Source organism: Lithobates pipiens, unplaced genomic scaffold (assembly GCF_037356315.1).
Source record: "Lithobates pipiens isolate NorthernLeopardFrog02 unplaced genomic scaffold, aLitPip1_a1.2 Scaffold_13, whole genome shotgun sequence".
NCBI classification, from domain to species: Eukaryota; Metazoa; Chordata; class Amphibia; order Anura; family Ranidae; genus Lithobates; species Lithobates pipiens.
The window spans coordinates 372,760,190-372,778,176 of NW_027507718.1; the positions used below are offsets into that span (position 1 = coordinate 372,760,190).

General features: G+C 41.1%; 1 protein-coding gene across 1 annotated transcript in view; it reads right to left on the reverse strand.

Annotated features, from left to right (window-relative positions):
- GLRA3 (glycine receptor alpha 3) overlaps positions 1–17,297 on the reverse strand; it is a 378,874-nt gene extending 361,577 nt beyond the window's left edge. The window contains exon 1 of the mRNA XM_077477223.1: positions 16,929–17,297. Coding sequence (XP_077333349.1) covers positions 16,929–16,999 — 71 coding nt within the window. The 5' untranslated portion in view covers positions 17,000–17,297. The remainder of the gene's footprint in view (positions 1–16,928) is intronic.
- Between the last annotated feature and the right edge of the window lie 690 nt (positions 17,298–17,987).

Below are 17,987 nucleotides of genomic sequence, written 5' to 3' on the forward strand. Positions count from 1 at the left end.
GCCTCCCCGGTGCACAGAAAGGCGAGGAAAGACTGAACTTAGTTTCCTCTGGCATTCAGCTGAGTTTACCCCGTTCTTAAGGTACGTCAAGCTCCATTTTGTCACATGTACTATAGCAGTATCTTCTCAAACTTGTGCTATCCTGCACCCTCTACATTTACACATTCAGAGAGGACTTCTCCTTTATTGGACACGAAACGCTCTCCTTCCAAAGCATCTACCACTAAACGAGACAGGGGAGTGTCAAATCTCTCCTTATCTCTTCCATTGCATCAGAACACTCCAATACTGTGACTTGGACCAGATTGAAATAGGTTGATCAGTCGCAGCTCAAACTCTTTTTTCCCCGCAGATTTGGAACTCTTACACTCGTTATTACAGGCCTGGACGACGCTGTCTATTACAAGGGAGCTAAGACTACTTAGTTAGAGTTCAAAACCTAACTGTTGTATCCCCTCCCCCCAAAAAAAAAAAAAAAGAGTTCCTGAAACACTAGGTTTTATTTGCTAATACGGTCAGCCGGTTACCTTTACAAGTGTTATGTTCCATTTCAGAGATGTCCTGCAGAACATATGTCCCTAGAGGTTTATCCTGTTGCCCAGACAATTAGCAGGTTACATTCTTTACCTGTCCATCTCCTGTATACGAGATGGTAATATTTACAGATGTTTTTCCGCTTGTGTTACCACTACATGATGCTGATAGCTGGGGTGACAGGGGTCTTTTTATTTGTTCAAGATGTTTAGCTATTCTGTTTATTACTCCTAAATGTGGACTTTGAACCTCCTTGAATCTCTTGTTTTTTTGTTTTTTTTTTAGTTGGGTTCCTTCCTCCTTATAAGTAGTGTCTGTTCAATATAAATGTTATACGTATACGCTTATATTTCAAGACGGTACTGTATTTTATTGAGCTACATTCAACTGTCATACTTCTATGTTCATGATCTTAATTTTTCATCGGTTTAGGGGTATCCTCTTAGATTCCATCAAAAAAATTTAGACCTAGCCATCACTCTCTCTCCTGATTGTCACCCTTCCTCCATTGTATAAATCAAGCGCAACTAATACACGTTAAACACCTGTGTCCTGCAAAGTGCCTTAATATTCCCCATGTATGTATTCCCCTTTAATGAATATGTTTGTCCCCTTAAAAAAATTTTCATTGCCTGTGTTAACCCTCTGAGTAGCAACAGATTACTATTTCTACCTCTATCTCTTATATATCCTACTCCCATCTTCACTAGTCCTACCACTCCCTACAACAGCACAGTCCTCAAAGCTGTGCTGACCCCCTCCGACAGGAGACAACTCCTTCAAGGCTGGATAGCTGGACTATCCTTGCAGTCGGTATTAGACATGTGCATTCGTTTTCGTCCGAATGCATTTTCGTCCGAATTTCAGCTATTTTCGTTTTCGTTTTGACAAACGATAACGAAAGCACAAAATCCGAAAAACGAAAGATCCGACATAAATAAATGCTTTATTTTCGTTTTCATTGTTACAACAGTTCGATATAGAATAGGAGATTCGACATGACTCTGACAATAACAATCTCTATAGAACCTGTGGTCGAATGTGCTTAACCTTACCTCTATTAGTCCAAGATTATATAGAGAAAATATTCGACAGAGAAAAAAGATTTGACAGAGAGAAAAGATTCTGCAAGTTACTGTCCTAAAAAGTGTTTGGGGACCCGGGTCCTGCCCCAGGGGACATGTATCAATGCAAAAAAAAGTTTTAAAAACGGCCGTTTTTTCGGGAGCAGTGATTTTAATAATGATTAAAGTGAAACAATAAAAGTGTAATATTCCTTTAAATTTCGTAGGGGGGGGGTTGTCTATAGTATGCCTGTGAAGGGGCGCATGTTTCCCGTGCTTAGAATTGTCCCTGCACAAAGTGTCATTTATGCAGGAAAAAAAGTCCTTTAAAATCACTCGCAGCTATAATGAATTGTCGGCTCCCGTAATACAGAGAACACTCATTGAAAGTCATTGATAAAAAAATAAATAAATAAATAAATTAAAAAAAAAGCGTGGGGGTCCCCCAAATTCAATTACCAGGCCCTTCAGGTCTGGTATGGATATTAAGGAGAACCCTGCCTCAAATTTAAGAAAAAATTTGACGTGGGGTTCCCCCTAAATATCCATAACCAGACCCTTCAGGTCTGGTATGGATATTAAGGGGAACCCCGCGTCAAATTAAAAAAAAAATTGACGTGGGGTTCCCCCTAAAAATCCATACCAGACCCTTTATCCGAGCACGCAACCTGGCAGGCCGCAGGAAAAGAGGGGGGGACGAGAGAGCGGCCCCCCCTCCCTCCTGAACCGTACCAGGCCACATGCCCTCAACATTGGGAGGATGCTTTGGGGGTCCGTGACCCCTCAAAGCACCTTGTCCCCATGTTGATGAGGACAAGGGCCTCATCCCCACAACCCTGGCCGGTGGTTGTGGAGGTCTGCGGGCGGGGGGCTTATCAGAATCTGGAAGCCCCCTTTAACAAGGGGACCCCCAGATCCCGGCCCCCCCCCTGTTTGAAATGGTAAGGGGGTACAAAAGTACCCCTACCATTTCACAAAGAAAGTGTAAAAAATGGTTAAATAAAACAAACACACTTTTGAAAAATTCCTTTATTAAAAATAAAAAAAAGATTCCAGCGGCGGTAATCCACTCTTGCAATCCAGCGACGGACGGTCAGCTCTCCATCGATGTCTAATGTCATCCAGCGCAGCGCAGCATCCTTCTTCTGTCTCCGTGGAGGAGACACTACAGACATTCCGGCGGCTTGACGTTTCTTATATAGGGTGGGCGGGGCCACCCGTCACCTGACCCCGCCCCCCTCTGACGCAAGGGGAAACCCGGGGTTCCCTGTGACGTAGGGGTGACCCGCACCTCTCTGATGTAACACAGGCAGGTTTCCGTTACATCAGAGGGGGGCGGGGTCACCCATACGTCACGGGGAACCCCGGGTTTCCCCTTGCGTCCGAGGGGGGCGGGGTCAGGTGACGGGTGGCCCCGCCCTCCGTATATAAGAAACGTCAGCGCCGGAATGCCTCCAGTGTCTCCGTGGAGGAGACAGAAGAAGGATGCTGCGCTGCGCTGGATGACATTAGACATCGATGGAGAGCTGACCGTCCGTCGCTGGATAGCAAGAGTGGATTACCGCCGCTGGAATCTTTTTTTTATTTTTAATAAAGGAATTTTTAAAAAGTGTGTTTGTTTTATTTAACCATTTTTTACACTTTCTTTGTGAAATGGTAGGGGTACTTTTGTACCCCCTTACCATTTCAAACAGGGGGGGGGGCGGGATCTGGGGGTCCCCTTGTTAAAGGGGGCTTCCAGATTCTGATAAGCCCCCCGCCCGCAGACCTCCACAACCACCGGCCAGGGTTGTGGGGATGAGGCCCTTGTCCTCATCAACATGGGGACAAGGTGCTTTGAGGGGTCACGGACCCCCAAAGCATCCTCCCAATGTTGAGGGCATGTGGCCTGGTACGGTTCAGGAGGGAGGGGGGGCCGCTCTCTCGTCCCCCCCTCTTTTCCTGCGGCCTGCCAGGTTGCGTGCTCGGATAAAGGGTCTGGTATAGATTTTTAGGGGGACACCCACGTCAATTTTTTTTTTAATTTGACGCGGGGTTCCCCTTAATATCCATACCAGACCTGAAGGGTCTGGTTATGGATATTTAGGGGGAACCCCACGTCAAATTTTTTCTTAAATTTGAGGCAGGGTTCTCCTTAATATCCATACCAGACCTGAAGGGCCTGGTAATTGAATTTGGGGGACCCCCACGCTTTTTTTAAATTTATTTATTTATTTATTTTTTTATCAATGACTTTCAATGAGTGTTCTCTGTATTACGGGAGCCGACAATTCATTATAGCTGCGAGTGATTTTAAAGGACTTTTTTTCCTGCATAAATGACACTTTGTGCAGGGACAATTCTAAGCACGGGAAACATGCGCCCCTTCACAGGCATACTATAGACAACCCCCCCCTACGAAATTTAAAGGAATATTACACTTTTATTGTTTCACTTTAATCATTATTAAAATCACTGCTCCCGAAAAAACGGCCGTTTTTAAAACTTTTTTTTGCATTGATACATGTCCCCTGGGGCAGGACCCGGGTCCCCAAACACTTTTTAGGACAGTAACTTGCAAATTAGCCTTTAAAATTAGCACTTTAGATTTTGAACGTTGGAGTCCCATAGACTTTAATAGGGTTCTAAAGTATGCTATATAGTTAGCTCCGTCGAATCTTCTTTATACATTCGACAGACACCATAAGCCTTCCAAGACAGATTCGACCGTAATTCATGTGGATTTTCGGACGAATGCAATTTTTGAACGAAAAACGAAATAAATAAAAACGAATTTCGGGAGTAACTAAATAAATTAAGTTTTCAGACGAAAACGAAATTCCGAAACGAAATATTTTACTCTGCACATGTCTAGTCGGTATTACCCTCGCCCCCCCTTCACATTCCTCTTTAATATCTATACCGTAAATTATCTGTCCTTTCCATACCTACCCTCCCCCGCCCCACCCCATCCCTTCTTATTTTCCTCTCTCTAAACCAGCTAGACGTAACACATATAAATTACTTGCCTCTCTATAAGCTTTCTGTAACACGTGCCAGAATGCCTATGTCAAAAACAACATCCATCAAGAACAAGCTGAAAATAATATCCCTCAATGCAAAAGGGTTGAACATCCCAGAAAAAAGATCACAACTCCTGACACATATGAAAAAACTTAAAGCGGATGTCATCCTTCTCCAGGAGACACATTTCAAATCTGAACAAATACCCAAATTTTCAAATAAAGAGTTCCCGATATCCTACCATGCAACAAACCCTATCGCGAAAACCAAGGGAGTCTCTATTCTGATTTCAAAACGCACACCCTTAGCCATTACTGAATCACTAATTGACGTAAATGGCCGCTATGCCTTTATCAAAGGTACCATTTGGAATAATCCTATTACGATAGCCAATATATACAGCCCTAACTCACAGCAGGTTAGCTTTTTTCGTGAGATTGCTATGTCTCTAGTTTCTTTCAAGTCAGGCATCCTCCTGCTCGGAGGCGATTTTAACGTAGCTCTTAACCCGTTGGAGGATGCCTCATCTGGAACGTCCTCAATCCCGTTTAAAGCCCTTAAACAAATTAAAACCCAGCTTCAGGATCTCCTCCTCCATGATTCCTGGCGTACACTTCACCCCAGAGTAAGAGATTTCACATTCTATTCTATTCCACATAACCGACATTCTAGAATTGATTACCTCTTTTTAACACAAAGAGACCTTCCACTGCTATCAGAGGCTACAATTGAACCGGCTTTCCTATCTGATCCCAACCCAATCACTGTTACTTTGGAATTTCCAGAGTACACACAGAGATCAAAAATTTGGAGACTAGACGCTTCTCTTATAACAAATGAGCTATACCTGGACACGGTCATGAAGATCATTCAGGATTTCTTTGTAACAAACGATACTCCGGATACGTCGCATTTGATACAGTGGGAGGCCCACAAATGTGTGGTCAGGGGAGAGCTAATAAAACTTGCGTCTCATCGCAAACGTTTACAGCAGGATAACACGAATGCACTGCTAGATCGCATTCGCAAATTAGAACGCATTCACAAACTTACCCTAGCTCAAGATTCCCTACAAGAACTAGAGCAAGCCCGCAATCTTCTCAGAGAAGAATTGGGGAAAAAAACAGGAAAACTTTTATCCTATCCCAAAAACTATTTTATGAGCAAAGCAATAAAAGTGGTAAGCTTCTGGCTAAGGCTATACAAACAAAAAAAGCAAACAACACAGTCCACAAACTCAGATCGTCTGCGACAACATCAGCTACTAGTAGTGAGGAAATAGCGAGCCATTTTGCTCGTTATTACGAGGACCTTTATAACCTCCCCCCTCAACCCCACCCACACAAAGACAGCAGGAGCCGGGGAGATATAATTGCTGATTTCCTTCAACATAATTGCCCTACTCCCATATCCCCTGAACAAGCTAAATTAATAGATGGCCCAATAACAGAAAGTGAGTTTCTCATGGCCCTTAAAAATATGAAAACAGGTAAAAGCCCCGGCCCAGATGGTTTCTGTCTGACATACTACAAATCCTTCTCAAACCTTCTAACATCGCCGTTCCTGAAAGCTTTTAATCTATTAGCAAAACCTAACACAATCACTAACTCCCTATTAGACGCACACATCTGTGTTGTCCCTAAGCCGGGTAAGGACAAAGAATTGGCCTCTAGTTACCGCCCAATTTCCCTACTAAATACTGATTTGAAACTTTTCGCAAAAATTATAGCTAATAGAATTATCCCCTTAATTCCTATGCTCATATCAACAGACCAGGTGGGATTTATCCCTGGGAGAGAAGCCAGGGATAATACCCTTAAAGCTATCAATATTCATCACTGGCTCTCTTCCACTAAAACCCCGGGATTCTTCCTATCTTTAGACGCGGAGAAGGCCTTTGACAGGCTAGCCTGGGACTACCTTGAAGCGGTTTTAAGAACTCTTGGCTTTGGGGATCGCATTATTAGCCTTATTCTATCCCTATACATCAACCCAAAGGCGAGAGTCAGAGTAAATGGCATCCTGTCAGAGGCCTTCAACATTAAAAACGGTACGCGTCAAGGTTGTCCCCTATCCCCCATCCTATTTATTCTTACACTTGAACCCTTCTTACGCAGATTGAGAGACAATCCCGATATACATGGAATATCTATAGCACAGAAAAGTTACAAAGTGGCCGCTTTTGCGGACGATATCCTCCTGTTTCTGTCCAACCCACTGATTACGATCCCCAACCTCTTAAAAGACTTTGCTATTTTCTAATACATAGCACACCTTAAAATTAACTTCGCTAAATCGCATGCCCTAAATATCTCACTACCAGACCCACAAGTAGCCCTCAGTAAGCAAAACTTCCCATTTATCTGGAAATCAGACGCTCTGACCTACCTGGGGATCCAATTGCCCGCTAACCTTTCTGACATCTTTCAAAAAAACTATCTCCCACTACTAAAAACCTTCAAAGAGGATCTCACAAAATGGAACAAGGCCCATTTCTCATGGTTCGGTAGAGCGGCAATTGTAAAAATGAACATTTTACCACGTATTCTATACCTCTTACAAACAATCCCCATCCTACTCCCTAAGTCCTTCCTAAATAACATCTCCAAAATTTGTAGAGAATTCATTTGGAACCTCAAACGGCCCAGAATCAGTTATACGCAGTTGATTAAACCAAAAACCAAAGGGGGAATTGGTCTTCCAGACATTCAACATTACTACTGGGCTTGCCAGTTACAACGTATTATAGACTGGCACACAAACCAAAAATCTAAGAACTGGATTGCTTTAGAAAATGCATTCTTTGACCACCCCATAGCTGGATCCCCCTGGATTAAGTACAAACTACTACCAGAAAACATTAAGAGTCACCCAACAATAAGCGCCACACTGAAATGCTTTCATCAAACCAATCGCCTATTTCACCTCTCCAAATACCCAGGCCCACTCTCGCCAGTTCTCTCTAATCCACTCTTCCCACCTGGTATGGATCGCCACCCGTTTACACACTCGCAAACAAATATAGGTATAAGATTACACCATATAGTCAGGAACGGTCAACTTTTACCCCGGGAACAGCTAGTTGAGACGTGGCAAGCACACAAACTTACCCCCCTTTCCTATTGGCAACTCAAACACTTTACTGACAGTGTCAACAATCAATCAGATCTCTCAGACGAGTTGACTGAGTTCGAAAATATGTGTCTAAGTAGTGAACCACAACGCCATATTATATCCAAAATACAGAATATGTTCTGGTGGAATGTTCAATCCAACGAAGGCAGGGCCTGTGATAACTGGGCAAGAGATCTGAGTCTTGAGTTAACAAAAGACTCCTGGGACATAATATACCGAAACGCACATAGAGGATCTGTAAACGTCTCCACCCAAGAGACAAACTTTAAAATAATTTCTCGATGGTACCGCACTCCTTACCTTTTAAGCAGATTCAACACATCCCAGTCAGACAGATGTTGGAGATGCCAAGGGGAACGAGGGACACTCCTCCATATATGGTGGTCATGTCCAAGCATACAATTATTTTGGCTTCAAGTCCACAAACTGATCTCAAAAATTACCACATACGAACTCGAATTCTCCCCTGCCCAATTCCTTCTTCATCTCCATACCTCCGGTAATTTACCCTACTTTAAATCATTGGCCACGATGCTTGTTAATGCTGCAAAATTGTGTATACCCCCTCTTTGGGGCTCCCCAAGAATTCCTTCCATAAGGGATTGGTTTATGAGAGTTAACAAGATTGCAGAAATGGAAGAACTCATAGCAATCTCTCACAACTCACCTCAAAAATTCACTACCCAATGGGCCTGCTGGTTACACTTTAAATTCACTGATGAATACAAACAAAGACTCCATAATTGAGATAATTATCGACCATTTACTAGACCCTCTCAAGGTTCAACCTAGTTTTGAACGCGATCACTTACCCAACTCAAAAACTGTCCGATCGACATAACTACTACTTGGACCTCTATACCCTCTATAGGTTACGATGCTGAAACACATCCTCAAATGGGATATTCCTCTCACTTTATCAACAATATACACCTGATATGGCACCTGGCAGTTACCCACTCCCCCTCTAATTTTCCCCCCTTTCTTAATCCCCCCCACCCCTCCCCCCCCCCCCTCTTTTAAAAAATCTTGGTGGTGTGCTGGACACACACACCAGTTATAGCCTCCGACAACAACCTATGCAAAACATATTAGATTCGGTCATCTAAGCTTATCATAAATTTTTATCCCAAACCGGTTCCCTCAGGTAACTGCTTCAACAATGGCAACAACTCATATATATTTCTTCATCAGTTACTCGTGGGTTGTCCAACTGACCCGTCACCCTATTAGATATCCAGATGCTTCCCAACGTGCCCACTTACCCTCCCCTTGCTTTATAATAGTCATTAGGATGATTAGTAACAAGGGTTTGTTTGTTATCCTTTCCTAGGTTGTTCTAAATGTTGTACTTGCTATTATGACTAGTCATGTGTACCATATACACCTGTTTCCATGGTATATATAACGTTGTGTTATGTACTGTTCCTTTTTCTCAAATAAAAAACAGATAAAAAAAAAAAAAAACTACAAGTCCCATCATGCCTCTGCCTCTGGGTGTCATGCTTGTGGCTGTCAGAGTCTTGCTATGCCTCATGGGACTTGTAGTTCTGCAACAGCTGGAGGTCTGCTAATTGCATATCCCTGCTCTAGTGCAAACACATTACACCTAGGAAACAATGCTCTCATGAGTTAAAACCTCACACTACCGTTTTTGTGAATTATGGCTCCCTTGGAAACAATGGTACCTAAAAAAATCCTACTTAAACTACTGACATATACAATAAATGGACTTTGATGTGCTCAATCTTTCTCGGGCTCTCTCTCTCTCTCTTGCCCTCTTTCCCTCTTTCTCCCCACCCTCTCCTCCCCCTGCCTACCCCCTTCTCCTTGCCCCACTTTCCCCCCTCACTCCCACCCCCAAGCTAATTTATAGCCTGCTTATGTTGCTATACATACTATTGATTGCTGTTACTATAGTTCAAACCGGCAGACACACACCTTGTTATGTGCGTTCTCTTGCTAATGCGAGTTTATGTTATTCAAGTTATCTGTATTGCTTATTGTCATACATATACCTGACTTTACACAAGTATCACCCAAATACTTCAATAAAAATCTATTGGAAAAAAAAAATATATGATTTAAATTGAATTGAGTTAAATCAAGCCGTTTTACTAGAATTTAAATCAAATCCACCCTGCTTGATTTGTATAGGGTTGTATATATATTGCTTTTGTAAAGGACAATTTGCATAGCTCAGACATGTCAATCTTTCTTTGAGGCAGTACCTAAAGTCAACAATGTAAAGTTGGTTAATTAAATGATATCATCCCCAAGGACACTATCAATAGAAAAAAAGTTGAGTTAAAAAAAAGAAAATATTTAGATTATCCAAATGCAACTAAAATCACAGCCAAAAAAGTACCACCATAAATTGGGCATACTGGCTAACATGAACTAGTACAGAGGTTCTTGAGATACCTTTACTGGTTCACACAAAAAAAATCCTTCTGTAAAATGTTTGATTACAAAGTTAAATAAATTATATTGATGCTTTGCTGGAGGTAACCCAGGGTAATTCAAAAACGAAAAGTGATAATTATCTGTTAGTCTAGGTTCTCACTTGTGTGATCCAGAAATACTTACAAAATCACAAAATCTCACGCATTCCCAACCAGCAGGCAAAACATGCTGTTTTTCAGCAGATGCATGGGGGTTCCATTAATTCTTAATTGCATCCTATGCATTGGTAAACAAGGCTCATTTTTGGATATGTTAAATTGGTCCCATACGGCCTTGTTTTTAAAAGAGAGTCAGGGTTCTTCTTTCCCAGCATTTCTTGTGGTTACAGCAGCCCATTCAAATGAATGTGCATAATGTGATTTCAAATGAATAAAATAGTAGTGCTTATGTTCACAACAGTTAAATAAATAAACCTAAATATATATGACAAGCAATCACCCCGTGAAAAAAAGTGATCAATGTGATATAAATAATAGTGTCCATAACGTTCAGAAAAAAATCAAACTCAAGTCCGTGTATAATTACGTTGATCCAAGTGATTGCACTTAAAAGTAAAATAATCTTCTTAAAGTGACTTAAAACAATCTTCCACCACACCATATGTGTGTTGTGCCTTCTCTCCATTAGGAAATGCACTCAACAATAGATCATGCCTTGCACTCTATGCTCGGCAATATCACTTAATAGCCCTCCAGGGTTATCAGACGACTCCAACCGTGTTCATTAAACAATCACACTCCACGTGTAAAGATAAAACGTGCTTCCAATAGTGAAGTATAGTAAAACTATTTATTTAAAACAGCACTTGAAATCTTCAATTATTGCACTTACATCCTTCAGAGCAAACAAAGGCACTTCAACATAAAGTTTCCAAAGTGGGGAGCTTGCAGCGGTAACACGATCTAATGCGGTCTCGGCGGACCCAGAATAACCTGTGAATCTCAACCCTCCACTCCGCTCGCTCTCCTCTCCACTCCAAAGTCAAATGAATGGTCTGCTCAACTCATGATGTGCTTACACAAATGTACTTGTACATTCTGCACAATGCAAACCTACTATTATTCATAAAACTGTGTGGTTTTCATACATATGAATTAAAATGTAAGAAATTTCCACATTTAAATCATCCATTTTGTTCCGGTATATATTTGAAAAAGTGTAATAAAGCTAAAAACTGTTTTGTACTGCAATCCAATAATGACATGGTAGGACATTCATGAAGGCATGCATAGACTAACTTATGGACCTATTTTGTGTATGTTAAGAGTTTTAAATACAACAAATTTTTTGCATTATTATATATGACTGCTATTTCTCAATTTATTTCACTTAGCTACACCATGTCTGTATCAGATTGCAATAGTTTTATAACTGAATTTGCATTTTTACATTTTGAACAGGTAGAAATCATACCTTCATACCTAAAAGTTTTTTTGTTTTTTTTTAAGGCTTAAAGCTAATAATGTTGCTTGCCCATTCATGTTCCTGACTTAAAGCGTTTGTTACCCCAACACTTCATATTCCTGATATGTGCCTGTTGTATTATGTGCTTGTATGAGAACATATCCTGTTCTCTTGGTAGTACTTCCTGATGCTCCTGCCAGTCCCTCTGTTTTCCTATTAAAAACTGTCCACACTAAGCAGGAGAGCATATTGTAGTCAGTTCTTTAGCTATGCTGGGAGCTCAGTGTGCTTTCCTCCAATGATCGGACTTGTCCTGACATGCCCTGGATATGCAGTTGAGAACAGAGGGAATGTGATCACTTATAAAAAAAAGGGAAAAGAGGTATCTATAATGTATTTCTATAGCTATATAAAAATGTTTTGCTTCTCATTTCTATTTTAAACTGAATGGGTTGTTTTACAAGGTGATTGTTTACAATCGCTTTAATGACATTCCAACTGACTATATATATATAGTCAGTTGGAATGTCATTAAAGTGATTGTAAAGAATCACCTTGTAAAACAACCCATTCAGTTTAAAATAGAAAGTGAAGGGCAGTGTACCATAAAGGTCCAAGATCACTTATAAACCAACATTTAATAATAAATAAGCATGTTCTAGCTTTATTTTATGTTAAAAATGTAGCCAGATAAAAATATTTTTTCTATTTTTACTGGCTAAACATGGAGCAGTGGACCATTTATTCCTCTTGGAGAAAAAACTGACCCATTAGGCTTATCAAGTTTGAGGATGCCATCACTTTCATATTTAAATCCAAAGCACATGCATATGCAGATAGAACTCTGCAATTTCTATGCCTCCAACCAAGTGTTCATGGTAATAGAGCTGCAACTACTAGTCGACCCTTGTTCTGTGGTTGCTTGGTATGTTTCAGAACTGTTTGGCAGTTTAGTTTCAACAATCTGGCAACTTGTTCGATATTCTAAAGAAATTTGCAACCATTTACAGAAACTTCACAATGTCGCAAATCTGTTTTAGACCACAGAAGCCAAAGGGTAGTACAGAAATTGACCCATATTTTGATAAATATGTTATTTGTAGATATAAGAGATATTAAATAACTGTGAAAAAATGCAAGATTTAAAGCAGTTTGTAGGAGTCATGACATATTAATTTTGTCTTGGATGTTAACAAATGCCTGCTGGTTTGAATCCAGTGCCTTTTTTTTCTGTGTCAAAAATGCATGGACAGCAGGTTGCATGGATTTTAATGGCAAAGCTCACACCATTGCGGTGTGTTCCAGTAAAGTCAACAAAAGTAGAACATGCTGCATTTATTCTGCAAAGAACTGCACTGAAATGCAGTAAAACACATAAAAAACAACAGAATGCATGTAAACACATAAAAATGCACTGGAATGCATTACAGAGAAAAAACAGGAAACTTTCGGGAAAATAAAGAGGGAAAAAACACACTGGAACACAGAAAATACATCAAAAACACACCAAAATGCATCAAAAACGTGTCAAAAACCCACATGAAGAAACGCATCTGGAACGCATTAGGACTGCGTTTCTGTGGTGTGATCCAGCTGAAGGTGAACTTATTTAGTTTAAACTTTATAGCACCAGCTTCATAGTGTGTAGCCCCTTTATATTTTAGATTTTTTTTATCGCATTTTGTACACAGATAGGAAAAAACGACAATTGTACAAGTGAGTAAAAACTAAAAAATAATCAGTTACATACTTTTGATGTTTTTATTATTTTATAAAAACACACTGTTTTACTTCATAAGAGATTATTAAATGCTATGTGAATGCATATTTAACTTTTAATTAAATATCTAACTACCAAAATATTAATTCTTGCAGCATGTATTCATTAACACATTGGCATATACAAGATCAATGGTAATGCTCCCTGCAGTTGATTTCAGGAATTATGGAGTGAAAAGCATGGCTTTGGAGTAAAATCTCTTTGTGACCTTGAACATTCTGTATTACCATTTTACTTCTGATAGGAAATTAAATTATAAGGCCACTGGGACCTCCGCTCTTTGGCCATTAATTATTCATAAGAATCACTAGAAAACATTCAATTAAAATATGAACAAAACATTTAAATTCTCTTTTAAGATTAAGGTGCAGGTCATTTGTGGTTTTATTTTTACATACAGTGTAGTATATATGACTTTCATGACCAAATATTTTATTTATTACAAGTAAACTTATATGGTGCCGTCAATTTATACAGCCCTTTACATATATATTGTACATTCACATCAGTCCCTGTCCTCAAGGCGCTGACAATATAAAGTCCCTAACTTACATTCATACATACACATACTAGTGCAATTTGAATATTTTGTTATGCGCAATTTTAAGAATGCATGTAACAGAATACACAACGTAAGTCTAGCCACATGATTACAACAATATTGCTTAGAATGATCAGTTTTACCATAGCCAATGGTCTACCTATTAGATGATTTATACAGACAGAAAATTACTAAGAACATTTAAAGTCAAAGTACACCAGGCTTTAGAGCTTGTCAATCATGCAGAAGTGATCTTCTATAATTAAAATGAGTTGGATAGCTAGCATTGAAAAAAAAAATGTTTAGCTAAGTGCCCTTTAAATCATGGCCAAGATATTGATTTAATACTGTCTTGCTTGGACTATTTTTTAGGCAAACGTAAATCAAAGAAATATCAATCTAGATGGCCATTTCACTTTACACCCTGATGAGACTTCCTTCCATGTCTTATTGATGTCCATTAAAGTGTTGCCATTACTGTTCTTACTACTGCCGGGAGTAAATGAGAAAGAGAGACAGAAATTGTGTTTGTTTATGTGCACGTGCACATGTGTGTGTGTGTGTAGAAAGAGAATGAGAGGGTGAGAGAGAAAGAGAGAAATAGAGGGGGGAGAGAGAGAAAAAATAGAGAGAGAGAGAGAGAGAGAGAGAGAGAGAGAGGAAGAGATAGAAAAGAGAGAGAGAAAGAGGAAGAACCTGTATGTGTAGTTAACGAGAAAGAGAGAAGAGGGTGAGGAGGTGAGGAGGGGTAGAAAGAAATAGAGGGAGGGAGTGTGTAGTGTGTGTGTGTGTGTGTGTCTGAGAGAAAGAGAGAGACGGGTAGAGAGTGAACAGAGAGAGAGAAAAAGAGAAGGGAGAGATGAGAAGGAAGATGGTGAGAGAGAAAGACAGAGGGGGGAGGGAGGAAGAAAGAGAGAGAAATAAAGAGGGAGAGCGAAAGGAAGGAGAGACAGAGAGAGAATGAATGTGTGTGTGTGTGTGTGTGTGTGTATGTAGTTAAGGAGAAAGAGAGTGAAGGGGGGGGGATAGAAAGAAATTAGAGAAAAGGCGAGAGAAGAGGGTGAGGGGGGGGGATAGAAAGAAATTAGAGAAAAAGAGAGAGAAAGGGGTAGAAACAGAGAGAGAGTGAAACAGAGAGAGAAAAAGAAAAGGGAGAGATAGAGAAGGAAGAGGGTAAGAGAGAAAGGCAGGGATGGGGGGGGGGGATAGAGAGAGCGAGAGAGAGAGAGAGAGAGAATGAGAAATGAGTATAACGAGAGGGGACAGAGAGAAAGAACGTGTATGTGTGGGGGAGTGTGTGTGTGTGAGAGAGAGAGAGAGGGGGGGGGGGAAGATCCTGTGTATGTGTAGTTAACAAGAAAGAGAGAATAGGGTGGGTAGAAAAAAATTGAGGGAGATAGAGAGAGAGAGAGAGAGAGAGAGAGAGAGACTGTATGTGTAGTGTGTGTCTTTGAGAGAAAGGGGTAGAGAGAGAGAAAATGAAACAGAGAGCGGAAAAAAGAAGGAAGAGAGATGAGAGGGAAGACGGTGAAAGAGGAAGACAGAGGGGGAGGGAGGAAGAAAGAGGAAGGAATAGAGAGAGACGGAGAGAAATAGAGAGGGAGAGAAATACAGGAGAGATAGAAAGAGAAATAATCTATGTGTGTGTGTGTACATGTGTGTGTAGTTAAGGAGAAAGAGAGAGAAGAGGGCGAGGGGGGGGGGGGGGGAGGAAAGAAATAAATTAGAGAGAAAGAGAGAGAAAGGGTAGAAAGAGAGACAGGGTGAAACAGAGAGAGAGAAAAAGAAAAGAGAGAGGCAGAGAGGGAGGGAGAAAGAGAGAGAGAGAGAGAGGGAGAGGGAGAGGGAGAGAGAGAGAGAGGAGAGAAAGATAAATAGGTAGAAAGAGAGGGGACAGAGAGAAACAAAGTAAGAGAGGGAGAGAGATTGGGAGAGAGAGAGAGATTGAGCGAAAGAGAGGAGGAGGGATTGAGAGAGAGAGCGAGAGAGGAGAGGGGGGTTGAGAAATAGAGAGGAGAGGGGGTTGAGAGAGAGAGAGAGAGAGGGGGTTGAGAGAAAGAGAGAGATTGAGAGAGAGATGAGAGAGGGGGGTTGAGAGAGAGAGAGAGGGGGGTTGAGAGAGATAGGGGGGATTTAGAGAGAGAGAGAGAGGGGGGGTTGAGAGAGGGTTGAGAGAAAGATAGAGAGGGTGGATTGAGAGAGAGAGAGAGGAGGATGATTGAGAGAGAGAGAGAGAGACAGAAATGGGGGATTGAGAGAGAGGAGGTTGAGAGAGAGAGAGAGAGAGAGGGGGGGGGATGGAGAGAGAGGAAAGAGAGGAGGGGGGTTGAGAGAGAAAGAGAGAGAGAGAGAGAGGAGAGAGGGGAGGGGGCTTGAGAGAGAGGGGGGGTTGAGAGAGAGAGAAGGTGTGTGTGTGATAGAGAGAGAAAGGTGATTGAGAGAGAGAGAGATAGGGGGGATTTAAAGAGAGAAGGTGAGTGTGATAGAGAGAGAGAAAGAGAGAATACAGTGGTAGAAAGAGAAGAAGGGGAAAGAGAGAGAAATCATCGAGAAATCAGAGAGAGAACAGAGAGAAATGAGAGAGAGAGAGAGATCAGAGAGAGATGGAGATAAAGAGGAAAAGAGACATTGGACAGAGAGATGCTAATTGCCTAAATTACCAATACCTGTATGGCTGCAGAACATTTCTGTAGATCACAGTGCGCTGAACATTGATTGGAATTAACCGCAACAAACTTTAAATCCGACTTATCCTATGTTTAAACGAAGATTGCAATCATAATTACAAATTAGATGGTAACTGAAAACTGACACCAACAAAGGTATATATATATATATATATATATATATATATATATATATATATATATATATCACTTCCAGCGCACACTGTCCTGATTAAAGAATGAATGAACAGAGATGTATGTAGAAGTTGATGCTGTATACAGGTTGTAGAGCCCAGTGTGCGGTAACCGGTATATATATATAATATTGCACCTACCTTAGCAGAAGTGCCGCTTCCCAGAAGTAGAAGCCGGACACAGCAGTTAGGATCCATCTTATCCTTGCCATGGTCGCTGGTGATCGGCTGTGGCATGCAAAGCATGAAAGTGACAGCGGAGCAGGTAGTAGAGGAATGAGCGGGGCACGGGGTTCAGCACCACGGACAGCTCCACATCGAGCTCCCGGTAATCCCAATCAGCCCAATGAAGCGTCCATCCCTCCGTCATTTACAGGAGATCATTGGGGTGGGGGGCTTCCCTTGTAGACATGATCAATGGCACCCAATCCACAGACAAGGACAATGAGAATGAAGAGCAGGCAGAAGCGTGGAGTCCACTCCGATCAGCTGCATTCCTATACACTGAAATGTGTCTGAGCTTTGGCTGGAGGATGGACCATGGAGCAGGGGATGGATACAGGCGTGTTAGGCAACAGCCAATGAGAGAAGAAGTTCATTGGATGGAGGAATAAAAGGCAGTAGTAACCCCTTTTATCCTGACCATACACGTGGGTCCTAGTGATAGAATGCAGCATGAAAGTTCTGATACCTGGATCTTGATTTACTCACTACTCCACACATGATCACGAACTAGAGCTATAATTAGGTGTTTCATTGATAGATATGTGTACATTTGCCCATGTGCCCTTTGTATGATTAGCATGCAAGTGGACTACTTGAGAACTGTGCCACATATTTTTTATGCATACATTATTTTTGTTTCCTTTGAACCTGTCATCCTCTAGCTGCAGACTTGATTTATGTTCTATATGTAGCAGAGAGAGCCTATCTTGCCAGTGTTGTTGATCCCTTGCTTAGGCTTTCTATCTGTGACCACAAAGCAGAGTGACCAGTAGGGAGCAATAAAGACAGTGGATGTCTTTTTTTTTTCCTCCTCTAATGTAACAGCTTTATCACTGCTGGCTGTCACAATGGCAGGATCAGACATGACCTCAGGACTGAGACACAAAGCTTACCATATTATTATGTGACTGTCATCCAGCTAACCAATGTGCCAGCCCACTCTGTTGCTTGAAGAAATAGAACATTAATATTTAA